This window comes from Aquarana catesbeiana, linkage group LG02 (genome assembly GCF_042186555.1).
Source record: "Aquarana catesbeiana isolate 2022-GZ linkage group LG02, ASM4218655v1, whole genome shotgun sequence".
NCBI lineage: Eukaryota > Metazoa > Chordata > Amphibia > Anura > Ranidae > Aquarana > Aquarana catesbeiana.
In genome coordinates, this window is record NC_133325.1 from 807530485 (window position 1) to 807551652 (window position 21168).

General features: G+C 43.7%; 2 protein-coding genes across 2 annotated transcripts in view; both read left to right on the forward strand.

Moving 5' to 3' along the window:
* LOC141129507 (cell adhesion molecule CEACAM2-like) overlaps nt 1-17369 on the forward strand; it is a 46582-nt gene extending 29213 nt beyond the window's left edge. Inside the window, exons 4-7 of the mRNA XM_073617584.1 lie at nt 3727-3954; nt 7624-7887; nt 15717-15895; nt 16378-17369. Of these exons, the coding sequence (XP_073473685.1) occupies nt 3727-3954; nt 7624-7887; nt 15717-15895; nt 16378-16419 (713 nt within the window). The 3' untranslated portion in view covers nt 16420-17369. The remainder of the gene's footprint in view (nt 1-3726; nt 3955-7623; nt 7888-15716; nt 15896-16377) is intronic.
* Nucleotides 1-21168, forward strand: part of LOC141129506 (Fc receptor-like protein 5) — a 654812-nt gene that overhangs the window by 85367 nt on the left and 548277 nt on the right. The gene's annotated exons all lie outside the window — the stretch shown is intronic.

Genomic DNA, 21168 nt, shown 5'->3' on the forward strand with positions numbered 1-21168 from the left:
CATTCAAAACTGATCACGGCTGTAATGAATTGTCGGGTCTCGGCAAAATAGATAAAACTCATTGAAAAAAAAAGCATGGGATCCCCCCAGTCTATTACCAGGCCCTTTGAGTCTGATATGAATATTAAGGGGAACCTCGAACCAAAAGGAAAAAAAATTGCGTGGGGGTCCCCCCAAAATCAATACCAGGCCCTTCGGGTCTGATATGGAAATTAAGGGAAACCCTGCGCCAAATTTAAAAAAATGGGGTAGGGGTCCCCCCAAAATCCATACCAGACCCTTATCCGAGCACGCAACCTGCCAGGCTGCAGGAAAAGAGGGGGGACGAGAGGCCGCCCCCCCTCTTGAACTGTACCAAGCCACATGCCCTCAACATGGGGAGGGTGCTTTTGGGTAGCCCCCCAAAGCACGTTGTCCCCATGTTGATGGGGACAAGGGCCTCATCCCCACAACCCTTGCTCGGTGGTTGTGGGGGTCTGCGGGTGGGGGGCTTATCGGAATCTGGAAGCCCCCTTTAACTAGGGGACCCCCAGATCCTGGCCCTTCCCATGTGTGAAATGGTAATGGGGTACAAGTACCCCTACATTTCACAAAAAAGTGTCAAAATGTTAAAAATGACAAGACACGGCTTGGGACAAGTCCTTTATTAAAAAATAAAAAAATTAAAATGTCCCACGATGTCCATTCATCTTCTTCTAGCTCGTCACGACGGACTGAAAAAGAAAAAAAAAACCAACAACCGATCCTCCTCTATGGGAGGCTCCCGCCATGTGACGCTTCTTCACTGATAACAGTTCTTAGATAACTGAGGGCGGGGCCACCCGGTGATGTACCTGGGTGACCCTGCCTCCTCTGACGCCACGGGGAATTCCCTATAGCTTCCCCGTGGCGTCAGAGGGGCGGGGTCACCCGTTTACGTCACCAGGTGACCCTGCCCCCTCTGACGCCACAGGGATTTCCCTATGGCTTCTCCGTGGCGTCAGAGGGGGGCAGGGTCACCCAGGTATGTCACCGGGTGGCCCCGCCCTCAGTTATATAAGAACTGTCAAAGGCGATGAAGCGTCACGCGGTGGGAGCCTCCCATAGAGAAGGATCGGTTGCGGATTTTTTTTTCTTTTTCGGTCTGTCGCGGCGTGAAGAAGAAGATGAATAGACATCGTGGGACTTTTTTATTTTTTAATAAAGGAATTGTCCCCAAGTTGTGTCTTGTCGGTTTTAAGACTTTTTTTAACATTTGTACCCCGTTACCATTTCACACAGGGGGGGAGGCCGAGATCTGAGGGTCCCCTTGTTAAAGGGGGCTTCCAGATTCCAATAAGCCCCCCCACCTGCAGACCCCCACAACCACCGGGCAAGGGTTGTGGGGATGAGGCCCTTGACCCCATCAACATGGGGACAAGGTGCTTTGGGGGGGCTACCTCAAAGCACCCTCCCCATGTTGAGGGCAAGTGGCCTGGTATGGTTCAGGAGGGGGGTGCTCTCTCGCCCCCCCTCTTTTCCTGTGGCCTGCCAGGTTGCGTGCTCAGATAAGGGTCTGGTATGGATTTTGGGGGATCCCTACGCTGTTTTTTTTTTTTTTTAATTTAGGCGCAGGGTTCCCTTTAAAATCCATACCAGACCTGAAGGGTCTGGTATGGATTTTAGGGGGACCCCCCACTTTTTATTTTTTAATTTTGGTTCGGGGTTCCCCTTAAATTCATACCAGACCCAAAGGGCCTGGTAATGGACTGGGGGGGACCCCATGCTCTTTTCTTCAATGAGTTTTATCTATATTGCCGAGACCCGACAATTCATTACAGCCGCAATCAGTTTTGAATGACAATTTTTCCTTTAGAAATGTCATTTTGCTGTGGTATTGTTCTAAACACGGGAAAAATGCGCCACTTTACAGTCATACTATATACACCCCCCAGGCACAATATTTAAAGGAATATTTCATTTTTATTGTTTCACTTTAAACATTAAAAAAAAATCACTGCTCCCGGGAAAAATGGACGTTTTTAAAAAATTTTTTTGCATTGATCCATGTCCCCTGGGGCAGGACCCAGGTCCCCAAACACTTTTTATGACAATAACTTGCATATAAGCCTTTAAAATTAGCACTTTTGATTATTCATGTTCGAGTCCCATAGACTTTAAAGGTGTTCGTGTGTTCTGCCGAATTTTTTGCCTGTTCGCAAGTTCTGGTGCGAACAGAACCGGGGTGTTCGGCTTATCCCTATCTAGTAAATGAGATTTATATCAATAAAAAGCTCCTTTGTCTCCAACCTGGGAAATAGGACTAACCAACCCCCCCTGTGTCCACTCCTCATTGAAATTCTGTTTTTTTAAGGACATGGGATGGAGGAGATGGAACAGGAGGAGAATAAGGACATGGGATGGAGGAGATGGGACTGGAGGAGGAGGAGGATGTGGGATGGAGGAGATTGGACTGGAGGAGGAGGAGGATGTGAGATGGAAGATACAGGACTGGAGGAGGATGTGGGATGGAGGGGATGGGACGGGGGGGGAGAATAAGGACATGGGATGGAGGAGATGGGACTGGAGGAGAATAAGGACATGGGATGGAGGAGATGGGACTGGAGGATGAGGAGGATGTGGGATGGAGGAGATGGGACTGGAGAAGGAGGAGGATGTGAGATGGAGGAGATGGAACTGGAGGAGGAGGAGGATGTGGGATGAAGGAGATAGGACTGGAGGGGGATGTGAGATGGAGGAGATGGGACTGGAGGAGGAGGAGGAGGATGTGAAATGAAGGAGATGGGACTGGAAGAGGAGGGGATGGGACTGGAGGAGAATAAGGACATGGGATGGAGGAGATGGGACTGGAGAAGGATGACATAGGGTGGAGGAGATGGGACTGGAGGAGGTAGAGAAGGACATGGGATCAGGGAGATGAGACTGAAAGAGGAGGACATGGGATGGGACTCGGTGGGACTGCAAGTGGGCGGGCCCTGGGGAATGTTGATGGTCAGCTCTGGGGATGGGGGGCAGGCCTAAAACTGTGTAAGGGGCCCCAAAATTTCTGATGGCGGCCCTGTAATGCCATTGGACACTCTCTGTCAGCAAATAACAGCAGGTTTTAGCCTGATGGCTGGCAACATGTTCTTGACAACAGACTTGAAAGGCCACAGTGGAGGAGACAAAGAGGGGGACACTGTGGAGGGGACATGATGGAGCCATTTCCATTAACTTGCTTTAGCTCCAAATTTAGTCCTCGTGGATTTCAGTCATAGTTCTTTTCATATTGCAATTATTGATTTAGCCTATATTAGGAGGGTCGCATTTGCCATTGCTTCTAATCTCCTTTTTGCACTTTCTATATATTCTATACCTCCCCTCAGACAGATATGTGTTGCACTTATTTACCCCCCCCCCCCTTTTTTTCTTTGTGAATTCTTCAAATACGCTCATTATTTGTTTGGGATTTACCAAGTTACTCCGTTTATCATCAGATCTTCAACATGCTGTATGCAGCCTTCCTTGTCTTCTCACAATGTCGGCTTCTTGGTTAGGAAATTGGTTTATCTGTAATAAATCTTATGCTGATGCCTGCAAAACACCAATTGTATGATCATATGATTGTTCTATTCTTATACTGTATGTACAAAACATTTTTTTTCAATAAATCTTGTTTGGAAATAAAAAAAATGTATACATATGTACATATACTTCATTAATTTCTGCTTTTCTAATCTTCCCATAATGTGATTTCCCCTCCTCCAGTCCCCCTCTCTGACATCACTGTGACCTCCTCCTGTCTCCCGGATGGGAGCGCAGTGGCCGAATGTTTGGTAAACGGTTCAGATCCACAATATTCCTGGAGTTTGGATGGAAGATCAGTCTCCTCACACAGCCGGGTAACTCTTCCTCCTCCGGTCTCCGGAACCCTCCGCTGTGATGTCACCAATCAGATCAATAATCTAAGTAGATCCATCAACATCTCCTGTGCAGGTGAGTGAGAGAAATGTCTCCAGGCTGAATTTACTACTAAAGATTTTACTGAGAGATAAAATATTCCAGATACAAAGATTACAATCCAGGAAATACATAACATAACAGAATGATCAGCTTCCATCAGAGCCTTTTACCTTCACCAATGGATCACACCTGGTGGCATTGCATGGGTGGAGCCACAGGGTGGTAGAAATAAAAAACCTGAACAGAGTACCAACATTCAGTGAAAGAGGTCAATACAAGTACCTAATGTGAGGAGGTGACCTGAATGAGCATATTCTCACTATTTTTTTATTGCTGTCTTGCTCCATATCAGGAAGATACAAACAAACCGCAAGTTTACTATACTCCCCCTATCAAGTTCTGTGGTGGGGACAGGGAGCTGTCATTTGTGGCGAGCAGTCATCGAGAGCGGATTGTGTCATCTGTCAGTGGGGGTCTTCTTTCAGTGAGTCAGCGGGCATCATTTATCATGGATCTGCATCACTGGAGGCCATGATTGATGAAGGATTTACATTGTGGGATTTTTTTTTCAAGTTTACTTATTTTTTAAATAAAAGCCTTGTCAAAAAATGTTGTGTCTTTATTTACTATTTCCATGATTTTTTGGTGAATAAGTAACCAAAGGTACTATGTACCCCTTACTCCCAGTCCTCCTAAAGACCCCCCTCACAACCACTAGGCCAGGGTTGTGGGGAAGAGGCCCTTGTCCTAATCAACCTATGGACAAGTTGCTCTGCTAGGAAGCCTCCGACTGGGTACCCTCCCCATGTTAAAGGCATGTGACCTGGTATGGTTTAAGAAGGGGGATATACACTCTTTATCTATCCTTTCCTGAATTTTCTGGCTGTATGGTCTATTATGCAATTAAGTATGACCTCATGGAATTTGTTATTTTTTTGTGTAGGCTCACCCTTGACATCCATACCAGACCCTTATCAAGGATAAGGGTCTGGTATGTATTTTGAGGAAGAACTCTACACCTTTCTTATGTGTGTGTGTGTTCCTTCATTAACACCTCTACCAGATTCTCACCTAGGATAAGGGTCTGGTATAGATGAAGGAAATCCCCGATCATTTATTTACAAACAGAAGTAAGCGCCCAGGAGCTGTCATTTTCCAGTCATTTAAATAAGATTTTTCTCTTTGTAATGTTGATGTTGTTGTAGTAGGTTGTGTACATTATACATGTGCCACTTCACAGGCAGGGTCAGGACATCCCCAGGCATGTAAGTTATAGGAAATGTGCAGATCATTATGCATTATTAAAATTGCTTCCCCTCCAAACAGAATTTTTTTTTTCTTTTGTACTTGTCCCCCAGGGCAGTGCCCAGCCCCCATGGACATTTGTTTGAAGATCCCTTACTTATTAGCCTAGAAAATGGCTATTATTTATTTTTAATGTAGCGCCCACCCCTAAAGGGGCAGCTGGGGATTGAATGGATTCTTTTCCAAAACAGTGCAAAGGCAGCCAGGCACTCAGCAACAGTCCATTCACTCTGGCTGAGAAAATCAGTCTAGGGGATGTCTTTTTGTAATTTATTACCGAAGAAACTTTTATTAGGAGGGGGTTGAGGAGTGTTTGATACTTCAAAGCACCAAGCACAACTTTCAGAGAACGTTTCTCTATCAGTAGCAGTAGCACAAGGACAGGTTGACTAGGACAGTCTGCAGGTGCAGAGTTGAAGACCATGCAGGATCATATAGCACGAGTAGTTGTGGTCTAGGATAGTCTATGGGTGCACAGCTGAAGACCATGCTGGATCATATAGCCCACGAAATTGTGGACTAGGGCAGTCTTTGGGTGCACAGCTGAAATCCAAGCAGGATCATATAATACAAGTAGTTGCGGACTAGGACAGTCTATAGGTGTACAGCTGAAGACCATGCAGGATCATATAGCACAAGTAGTTGTGGTCTAGGATAGTCTATGGGTTCACAGCTGAAGACCATGCAGGAACATATATCACAAGGTTGTAGACTAAGAAGGTCTGAATTCTTGCAGGTGGTGACCACAAGACACAAGTTTGCAGCACAGGTAGGCAGGCTGAAACAGTTCAAGCAACCACAGCTGGAGACCATCAACTGCAGCTCAGGACTTGGGCTCTACTCACAGATCCTGGGAGTAGAGAACAAGTCCATGGGCTCTGCCCATAGGAGAGTAGTCCAGCAGCCAGTCTATAGGTGCTCCGGGACAGACAGCCCAGTGAGGCTTGAAGATCAATTCCCTCTCAGCTCACAGATCCATCCCCAGGAGCTACCATCTGGGCACCTCTCTCCAGGGACTGGACAGGTTCTGATAAATATTCAGACTGGTTATCTGAATTCTCCCTCCCTAAGCTCTAGACATTTCTTCTAGAGGCAGGGGGAAGCAATCAAACTTGTGATTTCATTAACAGACCAGAGCAAACATTAGCTGCTCCACTGATTACAGAGCAGGCCAATAACGAAATGTACCTAGTAGCCTAACTAGGAGGGCGCTACATTAACATTCGGCTCCAATTGATTTTAGCAGGGTTCAGATTCAGCACCTGAAGTTTCTTTAGGTTTTCAACTTTACCCTGAATCTGAACCCCGGTGTTTGGCTCATCACTAGTAGCATGTATGAAGTATGAATATTAATTCACCTTTTTGGTCCAATAATATGACTTGGGTGAAGGTGATAAATATTTGTCGCAAACTTTCCAGATGTGTCTTCCCTCTTGGGCTTCTGCCTGGTGAGGAGGATATTTCCTTCTTGGGTCTTGCCCAAGTCGAGGCCTGTGCTGAAGGCATGGGACTTTTTTTAGCTGCATCTAATACCCTCTCCTTCTCGCCTGTGATGTGCTGAGAGATGACATCTTTCCTTTAAGAAAGTGACTGGTAACCAAATATTACAAACCCCCAACACACGCCAAAGAAGGGGCTGTCATAGGCATTCATCATGAGACCCTAAATATGCCCACCCTTTCCTGCCAAATCAATCATCCTCCCATCTTATATCCTGTGTCATTCATAGAAGCTGCAGTATGACTTCTATGATAGGTGGATCTGTCCGGAAAGGGTGGGCATAGCCGGGCTTTGATGATGGAAGCCTGTGACAGCCCCTTAGATGTATTAACCCCCACTACACCAGAAGATTGGAGGATGCGGGATGGAGGGGGGGGGAACTCCTAGCAGAAAAGGAATCAGCACAAAGGATATATCCTACTGACTGTAAGTTATGTCCCTTGTGCTGATTTTTCTGTTTGTGTTCTTGGCTGCATTTAGGCTTTAAATCTTTCTCTCCATGTGTAGTTTCAAGCTTGGAGGAGGATAGATATAGGGAGGAGAATTGCTGGTTCTCCATTAACAAGAACAACAATACTAATATTACCAACAAACATATAAAGGCCAAGAAAGACCCCGAATACCTCAAATTCAGATATCACTGTGTGCAATCTCCCAGAGTGTGGTCATGTGACCCAATCCCTAGTCTGAAAGGGAGGAGTAGATTTATTGGCTGCTAGTCCCAATCACATGACTGGCCCCTGTAGGATCTTGCAGTGAAGGTTCCTGCAGGGAAGAAATTTCAGGATTTTGGTGGCTTTTTATGACTGTAATGGATTGGTGTGGACGGGATATTACAAGGGCCCTATTTCATTTTAGTACCATGTTACAGACCTCTCAATCTCTTTTGTCTCTCAGTTCCGGTATCAGATATGGTCCTGGATGTGAGGTGTCTCCAGAATGGCAGTGCTGAGATCTCCTGCTGGGTGGAGAATGGGACTGATCCCTCCATTTACCTGACTGTGAGTGGAGAATTGGAGATATATAATATCACCAGCTTAAGGCGGACAGTCCATGTCACTGTGCCTCCTGTGTCACCGCCCGATTCCTGGCATATCAGATGTTCAGCAAAGAATGACATCAGTGAGAGATCCACAAATCAGACACATGATGCTTGTTCAGGTGAGTGACGTGTGTCCTGTCCCTGTTGAGTCCCATCTATTATCTATGTATATACCAGAGCAGTGTTCATCCTGTATACTGTATACCCCAATATAGAGCAAACATTGGTCAGATCCCTCGGGCTGGTCAGGAATAAGGATGAGCCGAACAACCCCGGTTTGGTTCACACCAGAACATCCGAACATGCAAAAAATTTCTTTCGAACACGCAAACACCGTTAAAGTCTATGAGACGCGATCGTGAAAAATCAAAAATGCTCATTTTAAAGGCTTGTATGCAAGTTTTTACCCTAAAAAGTGTTTGGGGACCTGGGTCCTGCCCCAGGGGACATGTATCAATGCAAAAAAAGTTATAAAAACGGCCGTTTTTTCTTGAGCAGTGATTTTAATAATGCTTAAAGTGAAACAATAAAGGTGTAATATTCCTTTAAATATCGTGATTGGGGGGTGTCTATAGTATGCCTGTAAAGTGGCGCAGTTTTCCCGTGTTTAGAACAATACCACAGCAAAATGACATTTCTAAAGGAAAAAGTCATTGAAAACTGCTTGAGGCTGTAATGTATTGTCGGGTCCTGGCAATATAGATGAAAATCATTGAGAAAAATGGCATGGGTCCCCCCCCAACCTATTACAAGGCTCTTTTGTCTGGTATGGATATAAAGGGGAATCCCGCACCCAAATTTTAAAAAAGAATGGCGTGGGGGGCCCCAGGCACTATATACTCTGAACAGAAGTATATATACTATACGGCCTGCCCTATATACTCTGCAGAAAAATGGGCCTTAGGTGTTGATGGTGCCAGAACACTGTAACCCCTCACAGTTACTCTTGTTGGGTGCAGGAACAGGCCCTGCTGTTAAATATTATTTCAAAAATTGTAATTACATGTCCGTGTTAAACAAGGGCAGAAAAATTTGGCATTGGATGGTGGTGCCACAACACTGTAACCCCTCACAGTTACTCTTGGTGGGTGCAGGAACGGGCCCTGCTTGGGTGCAGGAATGGGCTCTGCAGTGAAATATTAGATCAAGAATTGTAATTACATGCCCCTGTTAAACAGGGGTCGAAAATTTGGGCCTTTGGTGGTGGTGCCACAACACTGTAAGCCCTCACAGTTACTCTTGGTGGGCACAGGAACGGGCCCTGCTGTTAAATATTATATTAAAAAAATTGTAATTACATGCTCCTGTTAAACAGGGGCACAAACATTGGGCCTTGGGTGGTGGTGGTGTTGCCACAACGCTGTAACCCCTCACAGATATTCTTGTTAGGTGAAGGAATGGGCCCTGCTGTCAAATGTTAGATCAAAAATTGTAATTGCAATACAGTGCAGCCATAGTGCAGTTGTTACTACTTTTCTGGTGGTGTACACAGTACACAATACAGTGTTGTGAGGTGTTGCAAAACAAAATATACATCATATACGGAAGGCCACCAAGGAGAGGCAGACGCTCACAGGCCGCTAAAAGAGGGCAAGCAGGCTCTGTGTCTACAGTCAACAGTGCTGGTCATGGACATGGTGCATCCTCTGCCGGTGGCCGTGGGGCACACTTGTCCTATTTCTCTGCTGCTGGCTGTGTTATTGAGCCACAACATGCAGAAGAGTTGGTGGAATAGATAACATAGCCGTCCTCATCCTCCTCATCCTCTGTCACCCAGGCTCAGAGTAGTTTGCCTTCATATGCAGCTGACAAAGCGGCCTATTCCACCGGCTCCTTGTCCACAGTCACTCCTTCCGTAGCCCCACCATCATGCACGGAGGAGTCCCCCGAATTCTTCGACCACAGTGTTGGGTACATGTTGCTGGAGGATGCACAGCGATTTGAAGGCTCTGATGTTGGTACCCAGGTTGAGGAAGGGAGTAACGTGAGCCGAGAGAGAGGGGGTGCGCAAGAAGGACAAGAAAATGGCAGTCATGTTCCCCCAGCTGCAGCATACTGCCAAGTTTGCTCCAGTGACGAGGAGGGAGGGGATGATGAGGTCACTGACTCTACTTGGGTGCCTGATAGAATAGAGGAGGAGGCACAACTCCAATGAGGCAGGATGTCCTCTAGGGGGCAGATTAAGGGCAGCCACCCTACTGTATCACACTACAGAGCTCCGCAGGTGCAGGGCGCTGCTGACTCCCCGCTGATTTTCCTTTGTGTGGGCCTTTTTGGACACGTGTACAGCAGATCGCACCATTGCTGTTTGCAACCTATCAAGCTTGGATCAAGCGTGGCCACAACAGCAGCCGCTTGGGCACCACATGCTTGACCAGACATATGACGACGTCTGTTTCTCGCGTGCTATATTTAAGATTTAATATCTCTCAGATATGATTTGGGTTAAATGAGAGTTCTTTGACCATGAGTGAAAGCTTTAACACAATAACAACATTTATTGGTGAGTAGTTGAAAGTCTATCTAATACACAACCATCTATCTATAGTCTACACCAAGGAGGAAAATATTAGGTTAAAATAAGAGAATTACATGAAGGAATACAGAGTATATTCCTTAAAACATTAATCTACAAACATATTTAGTTACAAGTAAAATGCAGACCTTTCCCATAATTACCCTTTGCACCAAGGTTTCATTCTGATGGCTGCTCTCCCATAAAACAGTGTGTTTCCTTCCCATCTAGTCTGTGTATATCATTACAGGCTGATGCCTCATTGGTTGGCATAGCGTGGCTCTGATTGGTGAGCTTCCCTATTCCTGGTTAAGGACTGGCTACATCTCCAATCCCTATACTTTGTATAAGTCAGCCCCCTTTAATGCAAATCCTTGTGACTATTCTGAGCAGGAGATTAACTTGAATTTTCCCGGGAAGTTAAGTAATGATTATGGGTTGGCCTACCTTCATTGCATATACCAGCATGGGATCCTTTGAAATGAGTATGTGTAAAACAATGAGGTTTGGATCCCATTGTTTGTATACACAAGCCTAGGCACCGACTTGTCTGGTCTACCAGAGATTTCGGTGAAGATAATATGTTCCGCCCTACATAGATACAAGCTAAATGAAATATATTCATAATTACAATATTTTACAGCTATTAATGGAGATTTCATATAAGCTCATAGGGGCAACAAGTCCGTTGGCAACAGCACTTGAAAGACCCACATCAAAGAAAAAGGCGGACTTCTCCTTGCTCCTCAAAAACCTGCGCTGAGAGGAAAGAAGGTATAGCAATGGGTGTCCCAAGTACTTGCAGCCAATCTGCTAGCAGTACACCACCATCTGATTTTAGCAGGCAAATTTCTCTAGCAGGGTTCAGACTCAGCAGCTGAAGTTTCCTTAGGTTTTCAACTTTACCCTTAATCTGAACCTCGGGTGTTTGGCTCATCACTAGTAGCATGTATGAAGTATGAATATTAATTGACCTTTTTGGTCCAATGGTATGACTTGGGTGAAGGTGATAAATATTTGTCGCAAACTTTCCAGATGTGTCTTCCCTCTTGGGCTTCTGCCTGGTGAGGAGGATATTTCCTTCTTGGGTTTTACCCAAGTCGAGGCCTGTGCTAAAGGCGTGGAACTTTTTTTAGCTGCATCTGATACCCTCTCCTTTTCGCCTGTGATGTGCTGAGAGATTACATCTTTCCTTTAAGAAAGTGACAGGTAACCAATTATTACAAACCCCCATCACATGCCAAGGAAGAGGCTGTCATAGGCATTCATCATGAGACCCTAAATATGCCCACCCTTTCCTGCCAAATCAATCATTCTCCAATCCTATATCCTGTGTCATTCATAGAAGCTGCAGTATGACTTCTATGATAGGTGGATCTGTCAGGAATTTGCCCGGGAAGTTATATATTGATTACGGGCTGGCCTCCCTTCATTGCATATACCAGCATGGGATCCTTTGAAGTGAGTATGTGTAAAACAATGAGGTTTGGATCCCATTGTTTGTATACACAAGCCTAGGCACTGACTTGTCTGGTCTACCAGAGATTTCGGTGAAGATAATATGTTCCGCCCTACATAGATACAAGCTAAATGAAATATATTCATAATTACAATATTTTACAGCTATTAATGGAGATTTCATATAAGCTCATAAGGCAACAAGTCCGTTGGCAACAGCACTTGAAAGACCCACATCAAAGAAAAAGGCTGACTTCTCCTTGCTCCTCATCTGGGATCTCCAACCCTACTATACCTCCAGTCCTCTCAAAAACCTGCACTGAGAGGAAAGAAGGTATAGCAATAGGTGTCCAGTACTTGCAGCCAGTCTGCTAGCAGTACACCACCATCTGATTTTAGCAGGCAAATTTCTCTACCCCAGTTGCTAAACCGTAAAACGAAATTTGGTTCCAGCAATCCACATGCTCAGCATCTGAATGCTAGCTTGGCCAAATTGCTAGCACTGCAACTACTGCCTTTTCAGCTGGTAGGCTCTGCCCCCTTTCGTGAATTTGTGGAATTTGCTGTACCTCAGTTGCAGGTTCCAAAACGCCATTTCTTTTCATGGAAGGCCATTCTGGCTCTCTAGCGGCATGTGGAAGGCAATGTTTTTGTCTTGTTGGACAGGGCGGTCAGCAGTAAGGTGTATAATTACCGCTGACTCATGGTCTAGCAGGCATGGGCAGGGATGTTACCTTTCCTTCCTTGGACCTTTCCAACAGAGCATCCACTGGGTTACTGGGTCTTGAGGATGGACCACTGGCCAGAACTAGCTCAATATGCAATTGAGCTACTGGCCTGTCCTGCATCCAGCATTCTTTCTGAACGCACATTCAGTGCTGCTGGAGGGTTTGTAATGGATCATAGAGTGCGCCTGTCTACAGACTCAGTTGATAGGTTCACATTCATAATAATTAATCAGTCTTGGATAAGCTATCAAGCACCTAATGCTGATGTAACTGATTGATTTTTCTATGGATGCCTTGAAGACTGCCTATGCTAAGTGACTATCCTATTCCTCCTCAATCTTGATGATGCTAGCTTCCAACAATATTTTTGGTTCAGGGCACCACCACCACTGCCTAAGGCCCAATTTTTCTGTCCCTGTTTAACAGGTGCATGTAATTACAATTTTTGATCTAATATTTCACAGCAGGGCCATTCCTGCGCCCAACAAGAGTATCTGTGAGGGGTTACAGTGTTGTGGCACCACCACCAAAGGCCCAATTTTTCTGCCCCTGTCCCAGCAGCAGAAAAAAAGGACACGCGTGCCCCACGGCCACCTGCAGAGGATGCACCATGTCCATGACGAGAACTGTTGACTGTAGACACAGAGCCTGCTTGCCCTCCTCTAGTGGCCTGTGAGCATCTGCCTCTCCTTGGTGGCCTTCCGGACATGATGGGGATTTTGTTTTGCAACACCACACTACACTGTATTGTGTACTGTGTACACCACCAGAAAAGTAGTAGCAACTGCACTGCGGCTGCACTGTATTGTGTACTGTATACACCACCAGAAAGGTAGTAGCAGCATGGAATGCACTGTAGATATAGGCTACACTGAATGCTGCAGAGTATATATATATATATATATATATATATATATATATATATATACACATACTAGACTGTCTGTGTATATATATATATATATATATATATATATATATATCAAATACACCGCCTGAAGTAGATTAGAAATAGTACACCACGGAATGCACTGTAGAATGTAGATCTAGGCTACAGTGACTGGATGCTGCAGAGTATATATATATATATATATATATATATATATATATATATATATATATATATATATACTAGACTGACTGTATATATATATATATATATATATATATATCTCAAATACACCGCCACTAACTGAATAACCTGTCTGCTTAATCTAAATCAAGCTATCTCTCCGTCCACGCCATAACACTACACAGGGCCGCTGTGTAGGCAGCCTTATATAGTGTGGGTAGTGGATTTAGTCCTCCTGAGCCATAATTGGCCAAAGGCACCCTGCCTTTGGCCAATTATGGCTTTCTTAGCAGAGGGCGCCGGGATTGGCCAAAGCATGCAGGTCAGGTGCATGCTTTGGCCAATCATCATACAGCAATGCACTGCAATCTCGCAGTGCATTATGGGGCATTCCGCGGGTGCTCTAATTTCCCGCGAACGCCCCATAGTGTTCGTTCTTCGGCAAACGGGCGAACACCTGATGTTTGAGTCGAACACATGTTCGACCCGAACATCAAGCTCATGCCTAGTCAGGAATAACTGGGATCCTGTGATGTCATTCACCAAATACGGTCATATCATATATGGTAAATTACACCACCCAAGAGATCCTGTCCCTTTATATATCAGCTGTCACCCACCAGAGCTGTCTGTACACTTTTACAATTTTTTTGTTAATGATTAGGGTACTATGCACTCATTTACAAAGAGGGAAGGTGGCATCTGGGTGTCCTCTCATTTTTAAATGAGGCTTCTAAATTCCAATAAGCCCCCTGCCTGTAGATCCCCACAACAGCCAGGCCAGGGTTGTGGGGAACAGACTCTTGTCCTCATTAAGATCCTCCCCCAATGGTGAGAACACACTGTTTTTTTTTTTTAACTATCCCCGACTCCTGTGTTTATATGGCTGGGGATTCTCTTCATCTTTAGCTCTCATAGCTGAAAATAAAGGGGCCCACCACTTATCCTTTTCACTCTGGAGTTCCCGGTATCTACAAATTGTGTAATCCAAAAGAAATATAAAAACAGCTGAACAGGCTGCCCCAGAGAATCCAAAAAGTAACAAAACACTGGCCACCGCCCACACCCATAACCGGCCTTCACAGTAAGGAGCACATGGAGGGCATATACATGTAAGACAAAGACAATTCCATAGCTCAACTTACCAACCAGTCTGCTGACCAACCAAATTAGCCTGTCTAACCGTCTGTTAAAAGCAGGGGTTTAGTTAGCACACATTTGCAAACGCATGTGAAAGCTGCAAGGCCTCGTCAAGGCACCCTGTATTACTTGCAGTCCTAACACTACTTAATTTATAAGTGTCTCCACAGTGGAAGCACATGGGTGTGGGCGGTGGCCAGTGTTTTGTTACTGTTCGTAAATGTGGGTCGGGGACACACTGGACACCTTTGCTGCCATTGTGCTCTTGCTGGGTGTCCAGTGTGCTCCTGTCCCTTTAAGGGGGCTTGGGCCGCCTCCAGGCTCACCTGTCTCACACCTATCCATTCAATGCATGTGCTTCCACTGTGGAGACACTTATAAATTAAGTAGTGTTAGGACTGCAAGTAATACAGGGTGCCTTGACGAGGCCTTGCAGCTTTCACATGCGTTTGCAAATGTGTGCTAACTAAACCCCTGCTTTTAACAGACGGTTAGACAGGCTAATTTGGTTGGTCAGCAGACTGGTTGGTAAGTTGAGCTATGGAATTGTCTTTGCCCCAGAGAATCCAGTACAAAAACATTTCATTTATCCACAAATAATTCTATACAATTAACACAGCCATATAGTAAAAAAACACCTTACATAGAAAAATAAAGGAAAGAACATACCATGGTATCAGCAAACCCACTAAACATAACCCACCATGCCGTATGTGGGACCCTGTTATAGCTTATAGGGTTTAAACATAGAACATTTTCTATTGGCTGGTGACTCTTTCACATGGGCATGTCCTGACTTGGCCCGCTGTCATTGTGTGATGATAATCTGAGTTTCTTCTATACTCCATGTTTACTGGACACGTTATTAAATGGCCGGCTATGTCCTTATCAAGACAACCAGAATATCTGCCCTGTTACCAGTGTGACTGTCCTGTTATACTGACACTGCTGTACTGAAGATCTGACTGGGAATGATATATAATATTATTACTCTGTACAACTCTTTCATTGTACCCCGTTATCTCTATTTCGAAGGTTGGTCTGGAATGTGGTCAGATTGGGGTCAGTACCTGATTTATGGTGTGGTCGGTGTCCTCTGCACTGCGCTCCTCATCTGTATACTCACTAACCTGAGGAAGAGGAAGAATCAGAGTGAGAGGAGGACAAGAAAAGGTTATCAGACCGAGATGAAAGCGGAAACAATTTACTGCAAAGTAAGGAACTGAAACATCTCCCAAGATTGTCAGCCTGGAAATTGTATGAGAACAATAACACGCAAGAAACTCAAACTCTGGTGACACTTACAGGGCCACCCACTTCTCCAATTTCAGCTGATTCAGCAGGAATCGGTTGAAATTTGGGCCATCTAGGGCCTGTTTGAGACTTTGGCTCAAAGTTGACAAGCGACTTGTCAACTTTGAGCCCAAGGTGGCATTATCTGAATGTTTTCTTCTATTATTTGAGGTTAGTCGTCATGTTATTCAACAGTTGTGTCTGCTTTTTCTTTCTATATACCCTATATTATTTTTAAATGCAGCTTTTGTGTGTTTCTTTTTAGTTAAAAACTACCTTAGAAGCTACAGGAGAATTGTATTATTGATTAACATACATATTTTTTTCCTTTGCATTATCAATATAATTTTCTTATACCTTTAATACCAACTTCTGCCCCACCTCCTTCTCATCCCTCCCCAAGGTCTCTTTGGTACATCACTCTGATAATCCCCCACCTCATTGAGAATCATGGACAAAGAAGAAGAGCTTTGACTGTCATGAGGAGACCAAAATCTCTACTAGGAGAAGAGGAATGAGTAAAGTATTTAAATTGTTCTGACCACGATTTACAAAGACTAGTGATAGAGAGTAAAATAGTCTCTCTCCTCCTCCTCCTCATACTTTAGGCTCCTCCATTTCAACCCCCTCTATACCAGATTACCTATCATCAGCCTCAAATGGTAGGGATGGAAATATTTCAAGGGTTGTCAGAGGTTTACCTTATGGCACCTCCATCTGGGAAGAAGATTTGAATGGGAAGACGCAGACTTAGGCTACAACCATGCTCTGATTCAGCCAATTATGCCCTTGCCATCCCCAGATTTAGCTTTGAGCAGGTGGATTTATCTGCCCCCACTGCTGTAACTAAATAAAAAAGTATTCCCCAGCCACCTTCATGTCAGCATTGCAATACCAGATTGGTAAAAGTCCTGGCTTTACAGCTTCTGTCATTTCAGCTACTGGATATAGCCCTCTACCATCAATTTGTGACTTTTTCTATCACAATCTTATTTTTCTGCTGCTGTTTCCCAGTGTTAAAAATGAAATTGTTTTGCTGGTTACATACTACATTGACCATTCATGTTTGCATTGATTATTACAGCGTAGTGTCATTACAATTGGACAACTCCTTTTGGTTCCTCATGCTGCTTCTGGGTTGGAATTTTTTTGCTTTGATACAAGCTACATTGTGATGTTTGTATTCATCTTTTGAGCCTACTTGAGTGAATTGGCACCCTGAATTTTTTTAGATACAGATGTAGTGTGGACTAATGTTGAATTCTTAAATAGAAACTGTCTGATCTCTCTCTGTGCCTATAAAAGTTATGGCCTATTAAAAATTGTTAAAATCTGTGCTGATAATTTGTACAACATTTGTCACTAAGAGATACAATATTTTTTTTTTGTAATTAAAAATGGAGTCTGCCTGCTCTCTTCCTTTTGATTTGCCTCCTATATAAAAGAATTTGATTTTGTGTGTTTGACACATTTTGATTGTAATATAACTTCCTTCTGTCTCTACAATTATATACTCTTTGAAAGGATGAGATTATAAGAATCAAACATTTTTAACCTTTATATAGTCTCTCAGAAAAATTACAATGTAATTAAAATGTTGTGGCTGAATGAATACACAACCTCTGTTTCTAAAACTGCCTCCTATTAAAAAAGATGAGCTTCTGTGCAGCAAAGTAGTGCCATTTTAATACACTGTTTCCCCCCCAAAATAAGACCTACCCTGAAAATATGACCTACTGTGATTTTCCAGCAGGGCTGCAATATAAGCCGTACCCCAAAAATAAGCCCTAGTTTGAAGTGCTTGTAAAATCCTATAATCCACTCTATTACAGTATTATATAATGTGCAATGTGTGTGTTTCTGTAATATGATTGTGCCACATACCTTCGTTACAGTGACAGCTGACCTCCCGCTACTCTCCTCCTCTTCTCCCAGCAGTCAGTGGGGGATCTCTACCCCTCTCTCTGCAGTGTTCGGAGCAGGGAAGAGAGCTCCAGTGGGTCACGTAAACACCCGGCAGTGCTGTAATGAAGGTATTTGGCACAATAATATTACTGAAACACATTGTCCATTATATAATACACTAATAGAGAGAATGATATGATTTTACAAGCGCTATAATTCATAATGCTAAATGCTAATGACTCCTGAGCTGACAGGCAGAGAGGGAGAGGGGGAGAGAAGACAGGGGGCACAGGAACTGGCAAATGCACATTACATGATAAGACCTACCCTCAAAATAAGGCCTTCTGTGTCCTTTTTTTGTCAGAATTAATATGACACCCGGCGTCTGAGACAAATATCAATTTCATTGATTATTTCTGGCTGAGATATAACTTCTCTCTATTTGTAAAATTGCCTTTATTTAAAAATCATTAAACTCTTTTAAATCTGTTCAACTTTTGGGCTGGGTTCACACTTATGCGAATTGGATGTGGGTTTCCCCACATCCAATTTGCATGACAGGAGACTGTGACCGGCTCTCAATAGGAACTGGTTCGCACAGCTCCGGAGCGGCCGCGGCCCACACTGGAAAAGGGTCCTGTTCATCTTTGGCTCTGTTTCAGGTCCGAAATTCAGGCAAAAATTTGGATCTGATTCTCACCTGAAATGGAGAACAAGGATGCACCAGACCCCCTGCTGTGAGCTGCGGACGCAGCATATCTGAACCTCGCCTTATATAGAGTACAAATACATTTTCATTGAATATTTTGGGCTATTCAATATGTATACGTCAATGAAAAACTTGGTGCTGAATTAAGCTTTCATTCACCAACTTCCCAAGTCTAAATGGAGAGACTACCAATTGGAGGAACAGGCTCTTTACCTTTTTCAAACCATCAATATTCCAGTGGCCATGTTACAGATGACACGTCTGTTTGTTAAACCTTGAAGGAAATTATCTTGAAATCCATCCTCTCGGTACTCTACCCTTCACAAACTTGACAGGGCGTTTCCTGATACAATCTTAAGATATTTACTATCATAGTCTCAGTCTTGGACTAACTTTATTTTAAATTTTGTCAGTGCCACTGGCATTCACTTTTATTAGATGACATGAAATGGGTGCATTTTCATGTCATATTTTGGTTGCTGTTCATTTCTCCTATTTCTCTTCCTTACCCAGATTTATTCTCGCTGGAGAAGCGACACTTGAGAGGGGACATGATAGCAATCTACAAATACCTGATTCGGGATCCCAGTATAGGAAAAAAAACTATTCAGCCTTAGGCTGCATTTACACCTGAGCACTTTCAGCTCAGATGCTCAAAAATGCCTTAAGCTCAAAAAAGATCATGAGCTTTTTTGGGGCAGATTACAGGCGTTTTTCTGCTTTTTACATTGGTAACCTTTACAAAATCGCGGCAAAAAAGAGGTAAAAATTGCGCCTAAATTGCGGTAACAACATGCGACTTTGAAACACTAGGGAGGATACTGGGTCACACAATGAGACTGGAGAAGAAACGGTTTAACCGCAAACTGCATAGGGGGTTCTTCACTGTTAGGGCTGTAATAAGGATGTGGAACTCTCTTCCACAATTGGTGGTGACTGCAGGGATATGGATATTTTTAAAAGACTCTTGGATATATATCTTAAAGAACACAACATACAGGGATATGGTAAATAATTATAAACACTGACACACGTACACCTACACAGGTTGAACTGGATGGACTATTGTCTTTATTCAGTCTCACCTATTATGTAACTATGTAACAAATCAGCTCACCATATCATCAAAGAGTCCCTTGTCTAAGTGCTTCAAAAGAACCAATCTACTATCTTTACAAATCTTGTTTACAAACTCTCTGCTATTTGAATGAATAATTAGTGAACACTGGTGAATGTTTTTCCGCCACCTCTATTTTATTTTGCCTAAATGTGATCCTGATCACATTTTTATTGCTCCTGAACTCTGACAATGTTTACTTGAAAAATCTTTCAATAAAATATGATTAAAAAATAAAATAATTCAGGCCTAATCTCTGCCTCCAAAATTGTTTCACCTTAAAAAGGATGTGATTCTGCTCAACAGCTCTCCACAATTTTGTAAAACGTCTTTGAAAAAATATAGTTTCATTTAATATATCTGGCTACAAAAAAGCTGACTCTCTGCCTTCAAATTTTCCTCTTAATAAAAAGGATACTATTGTATTCAGGAAACCTTTTATATTCTCCTTCTGAAATATACAGATTCTTGTAATATTTTTAGCTGTAATAGGCCTACTGTCTGCCTACAAATTTTTCTATTATAAATAAGAATTTGATTCTCAGCAGCAAATCAGTATTGTTTTAATGCTCTGTCTCTACAAAAATACAGTCTAATTTCTTATCAAATGATTAAATCAACCTGCTCTCTGTCATGGTTTTGAGTTTGTCTGTCAGTTTACCTGTCTCCATGTGTTCATCTCTAGAGACCAGCTGACCCTCACCTGACTGCTTTTATAATCTCTCCTCTAAGCATGGCCCCACCCCAGCTCCTATCAGGGAACCCTATATTAACCTGTGCACTGCAATCCAGCAGTGCTGATCAACCTTTGTGTCTTAGCGTTCGTGTGTACTTGCTGTGTTTCCAACGTCTGATTCCAGTTACCGACTTTGGCCTGTTCTGGACTTTCCCTGTCTGCTTGTGACCCTGACCTTTGGTGTGTTCTCTGTCTATCCTTGTCTGCTAGTCGCCCTGACATTTGTCTTATTCCTTACTTTCCTTGTTGTTCCAGCCTGCTGCCTCCTTCCTCTTCTCCTGTAGTCTACCGTGAGCTGTGAGACCCTGGGGGGCCACGACCTGGAGCCAGACTGCAGCGCACTCCATCCTCACCACTAGAGGCTCTGGTGAACACCTGCTGGCTCTTAGACTCCGCGCCCTGGGGAATCTATGCTCTAGCTCCCACTGGGATCCATGTTAGTTATCCTGTAGACCTGCTTCCTGAACCTCCCAGGGTTCAATCCACAGCAGTCAGTCCTAGGGTCCACTACCTAGCGGTGCACTTCTGACTCCTACAGAGTGCATCTGTCACCTGGTCTCAAAGGTGACCTGACACTCTCTCCCTTAAAATGTATGGTCTAAATAAGCTTAAACAAGGAATGCAATTTTGTAACAAAAGTGTGTCTAAAAAGTAAAACAGGAAACACTTGTTAAGTCTGGATGCAATGTGCCTGCTCAAAAACTCAAGAAATTGTGGACTATCCAAA